Source organism: Trachinotus anak, unplaced genomic scaffold (genome assembly GCF_046630095.1).
Source record: "Trachinotus anak isolate AG129_WGS33_773 ecotype Australia unplaced genomic scaffold, CSIRO_AGI_Tana_v1 ptg000011l, whole genome shotgun sequence".
NCBI classification, from domain to species: Eukaryota; Metazoa; Chordata; class Actinopteri; order Carangiformes; family Carangidae; genus Trachinotus; species Trachinotus anak.
The window spans coordinates 21,851,857-21,860,994 of record NW_027273862.1 but is presented as its reverse complement, the minus strand read 5'-3'; the positions used below and the strand labels follow the sequence as shown (position 1 = coordinate 21,860,994).

General features: G+C 39.7%; 1 protein-coding gene across 2 annotated transcripts; it reads right to left on the bottom strand.

The window, feature by feature from the left end:
- Positions 1-1,552: 1,552 nt before the first annotated feature.
- Positions 1,553-8,946, bottom strand: LOC139628409 (ephrin-B2a-like). 2 transcript variants are annotated; one of them, XM_071490063.1, is made up of 5 exons: positions 8,622-8,946; positions 7,457-7,740; positions 5,958-6,050; positions 3,372-3,464; positions 1,553-2,574 (listed from the first exon to the last, which is right to left on the bottom strand). In XM_071490063.1, exons 1-5 carry the CDS (start codon positions 8,726-8,728, stop codon positions 2,183-2,185), a joined length of 969 nt encoding a protein of 322 aa, XP_071346164.1. In that variant the 5' UTR covers positions 8,729-8,946; the 3' UTR covers positions 1,553-2,182. The 2 variants fall into 2 exon arrangements, with proteins under 2 accessions (XP_071346164.1, XP_071346163.1); XM_071490062.1 differs by having other exon boundaries at positions 2,035-2,628; positions 8,622-8,878.
- Positions 8,947-9,138: the final 192 nt, after the last annotated feature.

Below are 9,138 nucleotides of genomic sequence, written 5' to 3'. Positions count from 1 at the left end.
AGGATAGTTGAAGGCATTATCAAGTCTATTAATGAAGTCAATTATAGAAAGGAGTAATGAAGTTATCTTTGGCACATTTTCTATTAACTCTCCTTCACATATTTTTAAATACATCTCTTGCCAGAGGGTGAATTGTGTTTTGCTGCGGGATAAGAATGAGGCCGCCCACACCTGTCATCCGCAGCTCTTTTTCGTATCAGGCTACAGGCCAAAAAGAAAAGTGGTTCACCGTGGAGAATGTAACCTAATTCTCTCTAAAGTTTTACTACAGATTTCGTCAAAAGAAACTATATTCATGTTTTTTTCACAAAGTCAGTTTCATTATTCATTCTGGAGAGACCCGGTTTAATTTTAGCAGAGAAGCTTCCTTGTTTGATTCACAGAGCACATGTCCTGAAGATCCTCTAGTCTGGCTTCGTGCATTCGGAGGCAACAGTGTCCCTGGTGGAGAGGAAGCTCATGGAAGCTGACAGGTTGAAAATGTGTTGCATGATGTGGCCGAAGGAGCATGAAACATGTTCACCCATGGATGCCATGTGCAGCGCCACAGGAGAGACTGAGAGACAATTAAACGCTGCGTGTTTTTATGTTGAATTATATTTCCTTTGCGTTTAGAGATCATTTGATGGCTTTTGTAGGCAGATTGCTGCAAAGATGACACTGCAGCTGAGTGAGAAATTGAGGGAAAGAAGCTAGAAAAAAGCTTCTTTTTTGGATCTTGTATCCCGCTATGTGCGAGATTACTATTAAGACAGCAAAGACTCTTATTCACAGAGAGGTCACAAAATATTCTGGCCACACTTTCCAATAAACTATATCAAACTGTATATTGCATGCTGTTATTTTTTGTCCATTCAACCTAATTAGACAGGGCGAAAAAACTCATCATGCTGTTCTAAGCTGCAGAGTGACAGTCACTTTCCCATGAGCACCATTAGAAGTGTAATGAAGAGACATGCTCCTCTGGGCAGGGCCTAATTTTATGCCTTCAACTTCCAAAAATCATTCAGAAAATGTTTTTTTTTTCTTTTTTTTTCTTTCTTTTTTTTCAGTTTTAAAATCAACCACAGCTGAAATGTCTGAAGTGGCTATAAATGTTGAATAGGATCATGATGGTTTTAAAAACAGCCATATGAAATAGTGGTGCTGCTGTAACTTGCTGCTTTATGTGCTTCATGTGCAGCTTAGTAATTTTATAACCACAAGGAGCACTGAGGTAGTTTGCTGTGATTTATTATCACGTGTGATTTAATCTGATTCAAACTTTGATGTCTCCATTACAACCTGTTCATTTTCTGCCTCTCTGCCACTTTTACTTTTTTTTTTTTTTTTTTTAGAACAGAAACAGTGATAATGAGACTACTGACAGGTTGTCCAGGTTTTTAAACTTGTAACACATAACAAAACCCTTCCTGTGTTGAGTAATTCAGTTTCAAAAGGAGCCTTTTCTAGCACAGACATCTGGCTTTAGCGCAGTATTAAAACATATTTAAAAATGATTATTCACGTTTAAATTGAGGTTCATACAAACTAAAAAAAAATGAGTATGGAATCCCTTGAAACTATTTGACTTTATTAAACGCCACAAAAGCATGATTTCCATTTGACTGAACAGCATTTCAAATAAAGTTTACACACTTCAGTAAAGGAAAATCCCTGTTTAAGTGCTCCCACATTTATTATGTCTGAGTTCAATATCAATCAACCCAGTTTATTCATAAATAAAACAAAATGCACATATACTGTACATCTGAAGCTGCCACATTCAGTGGCAAAGAGAAACAACTGATTTCTTTGTAAAAATAAAAACAAAAACAAATTGGCATTCGAACACTTCCGGACATATTTCACAAATTACTAACTGAACACAACTACCGAATGACATGTTATGACACATCAATTTTCTCTCTGATTGTCTCGTCACTAAGAAAACAAAGTGGTTCAACAGCTTTTTGTGCGCTTGGTGCAGTGTGACCCGAACAGTTACGAGACTGACATTTGTCTGTCGATAGTCAGTGCAGCACAGCTCTCAGATAAAATCTCCACATTTCTTCACACGCTACGAACTTTACAACTGTAGCCACGGCAGCATTGTGCAATGGACTATAGCCTGAGTGTGTCCACAATGGCTGAAATTTATTATCGGCATATTAGCAGAAGACTGGCATTGGAGCAGCAAACACTAGACTTTATAGTAGATGTTGGTGGGACTCTGTGGCGTTATCTCCTGAACTATGTACACAGGAGGCCCATAGTCAGTGCTCACACGCTCATAGTGACGGCAGACCATGCTGTCAGAAGCCCGCAGAGGAAAGACAACATCACTGCGGTCTGAGCCGTTGTTGTCGCTGCTGATGCTGTCCCGCTTTGGCACAGCCAAAGTGTTGAGGGACACAGAGGCAGACTGCTGGCTCTCGGGGACACAGTGACGGTGACGGTACCTCCACAGCAGGGCCAGCAGAATCATGATGACCAGAAGGAGGATCACACAGCCAGAGAAAACCCACATGAACAGTCCTGACTCAGAGCCACCGCTGCCACTGGGGTCGGTTTGCCCTGTTTCTGATCCCGCGGCTCTCAGGAGAAACAGAGGAGAGGCCGGGAGTGGTGGGGGGGAGGGAGGAGAAACTGAGATTAAAGAGTAAACAAGCAACATGCAACAGAGGGATTTAAAAACAGTTTCACTCAGTTTGGTACAGCGCCGATCGGTATGTGTAAACATGAAAAACCTCTGTCAAAGCTGGACACTGGAGAATATGCTCTAATCTTCAGTGTCACACTGATAAACAGCCGGGTGCCTTCTTCTGTCACTGAATGAGCCAGTGAGCCACGATCACTGAAGCTTTGCACATAAGTTGGAATATTGAAGAATTAATACATCCAAAAAATAAAGAGAATGCTTATTGATCCTTGGGTGGATACAATTTTTCATTCCTACCAAAATGTGTTTGTGGATTCATAAGATGCATTATATGTAACAGGAAGGTCAAAATATTTCACTTTGTGGAGCATATCAGTGACATTTACAAGCTGAAATCTGTACACATATATCGATTTTAAAGGGTTATACTAGTGTTTTTACATGTTTGTGCAAGTTTACCTCAAATATGTTCTAATATCTTCTTCTTTTCATTAAATTTGTTGACAAAAACCAAATATAAATATAAATTATTAATATTAAATATATAAATATATAATCACCAGCTTTATCCTTTAAGAAATGGCTTTGTAGTTAACAGGTTAAAACATGCAAATAGTCTCTTAAGTGTAAAGGTTGTAAAGTCATATGAGTCTAAATGTCAAAGATACACCTGTACCTATTCTCCAGGCAACACTTTCATTTCTCTTCATATCAGTTTTGCTTTTTATACCATTTTCTTTGGCAGAGGTGTCCTTGGCCTTTGGTCGTGCGGGTGGGAATCTGGTGGGGGACTCCTGGAGTGTTGTAGGCGGGTCTGAAGAGCCTGGAATATAAAGCAAGACAGTTGAGCAGCTGACATGAATAAAATCACAACATATAGCTTCTAGGACCCTGCCTCACATCTCCTCATTTTCATTGTATGCTTCTTATGTCATTGTGGTGTAGAACGAGTCGTGTTATGACAAAAGGTTCCTGTTGAAAGTACAGTGATGTTTGTTCAGTGATTAGTGTTTTCTGTCAGTCCCTTGGAATCAAAGCAAGAAGAGTTTCTATCTTTCTTCACTGTCTGGAAATCAAATATAAAAGGGGCACCACCAATTTTGAGGTTGTATAAAGTCTTCTGTAACTTTAGAGAAGTGCTGTCAAGTCAGAGAAAATGACATCAAATGACAGCACTTGAATAATCTGATGTGGAGTTTAATACATTTATGACATTTACCAGGCAAGGATCTAATGAAAGGTGTGAGTTAATGGCTTTTATGGGAAGGAAGTGTAAGGTGCAGCATTTTTGAAGCTTTATCCATGTGGGGACTAAAAGTTAGGAATTTATAGCCTCTGCTGTAACTAAATACACAGTACTGTACTTGAGCACAGTTTTAGGAAACTTGTGTTTTATTTGAGCATTTCCATTCTCCATGTTCCATGTTAGATTATACTCCTACTTTACAACATTTCAGGGGGAAATAACATACTTTTTTACTCCACTACACATATTTGAGAGCTTTGAGTAAAATATATTAGCTGTGGTTAAATTAAAGCTGTGGTTTCCCTGATACACTTCTCATGTTGTTTATTATGAAAAGTTCAAGAGGTAAAATCATTCAGTCTTTCACAAAACAAAGCCAACATTTCAGAACTTTGTTTTTTCCTTCTTCCCTACTGCATTAATCATCTCACAACCTCCAAGATTTATCCTGTGACCCTTTGCAGGGGCCCAACGCGTAGGTTTGGAGCCACTGGACTAAACTAGTTAACTGAATATAAAGTGTTTAAAACTATTTCCACCATGAACAGCTAGAACAGTAAACTGCTGCTTACATACTGATGTCATCAGCATTAATCTAATAATGTCATATATGATCATTTATCCGCCACAAGGACGTATGGAGTACTTTTACTTTGATAGTTGAAGGACAGTTTGCTGGTAATGCTTCTGTATTTTTGCTTATGTTGGATACCTGGTGCAGGACTTGTACTTGCAGTGGTGTTTTTTTACTTTTTACTTCCTCCACCAGATCTGAGTTTGAAGGAAAATATGGAGGACGGCAAAAAAGTCTCTCCCAAACAAATACAACCAAAAAAATGTACTGTATTAGATCCATATACTATGGTATTTGAGTAAACTAAACCAAAATTTCATTTAGAATACTTTTATGTATTTATTTCATTTATTAAGTTACGAGGAAAGCAGTAATGCATTAGCATTAACTGCATTAGCATTCGTTCACAACTGATGTTAATTTAAATTCAGTCACAACACATCTAACATTAATGTACAAAACAACCACATGATTATATTTTCAGTTCTAAAGGCACCATCCAAACAGAGGGGCCATAAAAAAATCTAAACACAAAACGGGAAACAGCAGCGACTGACAGGACTTTTAATATACACAGACATTAACACAAGATATAATAAATCTGAGTTATTAATGCTTTCTGCTGCTGTTTACACCAGCAGTGTTTGTAAACACAGCAGAAAAACAGCCCCATATTCCTAGTTATGATCAGTTGAGAAACACACAAAATGCTGATTTTTTATCTCTAACTCAAACCCTTGAATAATTTATATGAATAATACTTCGCATTTCTGAGGTCAGAAAATTGCATTTTGAGGCTTTAACAGATTTAGCTTTTAAAAATTTTAGCAACATACACAGAAATGCAGCATCTGTCGATTTCTCTGATCATGTGGAGCTCAATAACACACCAAAATACATCACATGAATAAACAAGTACACTAAATGCTTATTTACTTACCTAATAAATAAATAACACTGTTATTATATTGCACTGATAGTTTGAAAAAAAAAAATAGTTCAGTATGTTTCTGTTTGAATATTGTATTATAGGGTGATTTATCCTCAGAACATGTGAAGTACTGGCAGTGGATATGTTCTGAATCTGCTTTATTAAATTTCAATGTATGCGATGAGAGCACAAAAAAAAAGGACCATCAGCTATTCTGATGTTAATACAAAAAAAAGAGAGACAGATTATTGACTGCAATAATCAGTCCAAACCATGGCATGCAAGATAATACTGATGGCCTTAAGCTGCCAGTGGGCTGAATTAGGGATTTGAGATAATTCCTGATGAAAATCTCTCTTCAAGAGCGATCGAGATTATCTGACCACTTAGTAATTCCAGAGAGGAGGTGACATTATTGCATTACACAATAACCAGAACCAAACAATTGTTGCTGTTGTTACTCTAGCACTGTTTGTCAGATAGCCGTGTCTCTGCATGTCTCTCGTTCACACACACCCAGCTTTATACACATGCTGGCACACACGCACAAAGGCAAATTACTCACTTTGGCCAACTCTCAGCACCAGCTTCATGGATTTAGTCCTACACACCCCTCCATTGGTGTTATCCAGACCCTGCAGAGCCCCCGTAGAAGTGGCTGATAAACAGAGAGAGGAGGCAAACAACACAAGTTTGTACTTCATGCAATAATCCAAATACGAGATTATCAAGCAATACATAGTTCTATTATGATTTCTTTGCAGGCTGTTTCAGTTGCTGTATGTTGCATCACTTACTCATGAAGATGCAGACACTTATAGCACAAATTATGATGTTGCATTTAGTATATTGATAATCACACTGAAAAACAAAAGATGTAACTAGAGCTGCACCAAGTAATAATTCACAACTTTTTTTCTAAAACGGCTAAAAATACCCATCACAAGTTCCCAGTGCCCAATGTGACATCTTCATATTGTCTGACCATCAGCCCAAAACCCAAAGGTATTTGGCTTACTACCACATGAGACAAAGGATATCCTCATAAAACCCTTATGTTTAAGATGTTTTGAACCAAAGAATGTTGTGTTTCTTACTTTCATAAATAACTTACATGATTAATCAATGATCAATGTACATCTTGCTGAAATGCAGTCTAATATAACAGTCCTGCAATTAGGAAAAATGTTACATTTTTGATTTAACCGATTAAAATAATACAGTTCAACAGCACCACAAACTGCAACCTCAAAAATGAAAACACAATCGACAGCTCTCTAAACGGTCTCAATACCTAACATTATAACCTTCATGGAGGTGGCATTTATTGCAGGACCACTGCATTAACCAATGTATCAACCAATAATTTCAGCTCCAGCTAGTGGTGGGCAAAATGAATAAATAAAAATAAATTTAGTAGCCAGCCAGTCAAAGAAATAACCAACATAACAAGAACTAAAATACATTCAAAAGCGTATAAACACACACGCACGCACCAAGAACTCTGGTTCACCCCTGTCACTCCCCAAACACACTCACACATACACACATCGACTTGTTAGCAGCATTTAGGTCAGATAACAACATCTCACAGGCAACAAGCCACGTTGCCATGAAAGCTCCCATCAAATCTGCCTGATGCTATAAAAGCCTTGTGTGATTTGGGGCATGTAAGCCCTTGGAATCACACTGGCCTTCCAGAGCGAAGTGTGCTGTCAGAGCGTGGCGAGGTGGATGAGGCTACATGGTCAGACTTGCTCTCTATCTCATGCATCACTTGCCACTAAGATGCTGGTTTAACCGACAGCGGTCCAATAACGAGGCCGCATTTTTTGATTCTCACGCGAACTGACAAATTGAGAGGGAGCCAAGGATGACGGCCTCCTCTGTTCCCATGAGAGGAAGAAAAAAGAAACAGTTGCTAGCATTGATTCAAATAACGCTCCACCTGTAGCAACCAGCAGCTTGTGTCTCTGCTCGACTGATTGTAAGATGTTGCATATGTTCATATGCACTGAGACAAACACAGGGGACAGGTGGCAGGGAGTATCTAGACTCACTCACAGGTGATATAATAGTCCCTCCCCCTGAGGAACTCCAGGCCCCACAGGTTGGGGCTGAACTCCTGAAACTTGAATGTGAACTTGACATCCCGGTGAGGCTTGTCACAGTTCAGCAGGGGTGTATCCGTCTTGTCGATGGTGCAGCTCTCTATCTGACTTCGGGAGACCAGGTACACTCTGTAGAACTCCTCGTTCCCCCCCGAGGAAGCATCAGCCCGGGGACACACAATGTCCATCTTGTCCCCTATCTGAGGATACAGGACCAGACCCTGACCTGGAGTAAACCTGTGTGCAAGAGGGTGACAGGAGGATAAAAAGAGAAAACAAATCTAATAGCACATTCAATACGCATTACAACATCATTGATTAATTCTCTGCTTGAATTAAGCCAAAGTTTTTAAGTTTTCAACAAGAGCTTTTAGTTTTGAGAGCTCTAAAACCTCCTGGCATTATCCAATGAGTTAATAATTAAAAATCAGTTAAAAATGTCCATTACAAGTAAAAAAAAAAAAAAAAAGAAGAAGAAGAAGAGGCTCACGCAGATGTTTTTAGATTGCTGTTTTTGTCTGAGGACAAAAAGTTATTCAGTTTTAAAGCCGAAAAGATCATTATCCAATCAATTCAGTGGATGAGCAGAAAATTAATTTGCAACTATTTTGATCATTGAGTGTCATTTTTAAGAATAAACAGCCTCCAGTGTCAGCTTCTCACTGCCGGTGTTCTTTGTCCTATGTGACAGTAAACTGAATATCTGTGGGTTTTACACTGGAGATTGGACAAATCAAGCAAAACTGAGAACAGCACCTTGGGCTTTAGGAATATGTAATGAGCTCTTTTTCACATTTTCTAACATTCTATCGGCTAGATAAAACAAGTGATCAATTAATCAAGAAAATAAAGTAGCATCATTTAAAATGATGCAGAACAGACACATCCACACACTGGGGAAGCAGACACCAGAGGCATTTTTGCCTCATAAATGACTTAAACAATGAATCCCTGCACCATGAATCGACTAATTACTTGAAATGAAATATCAACACTGTAGCTATTGTTCTGCAGTCTCCTCTGTTCAACTTTCAGCCAGTCGGTTCTGTCACACCATATGCACAAAGCAGCTGCAGAAAGTTGCATCCATCCAGTGTGAAACAGATGCATCCACCTACTTTGCATTGGAACCGGTCCAGTGGATGGACTCCAGAGTGGCGGCACGACACCAGCAAATGATGGCCAGCAGGATCACGGCACCGCAGCCCCATGCGCTTCTCCCCATCACAGGCAGGTACACGACGGCTCAGTATCATAAAACAGAGTGAAAACAGGCTAAAATCTGTTGCCTCTGCATGTCTCCAGTGGCCCCAGGTGCGCGCAGAAGACACATTCCTGTCTGAGAGCCCACCAAGTTGCGACTCTTCCTCCTGCAGTTGCATGAAATGTTCCACATTGTGCGTAATTGGCTAGAAAATCATTCGTGTGACGAAATCCATGTATTGAGGACAGAGATTGTGTGGAGTATTTAGTCATCAGCTGACTGACCGGTCCGCCCATTCACAGGCTCATGCGTAGGGGAGACCGGGGCTGGTCGCCCCCCCCCCCCCCCCCCCCCCCACCCCCCCCACCACCCCACCCCTTCTTCTCCTGTAGCCTACATTTCTTTACATTAACTGAGATTTAAAAAATCAA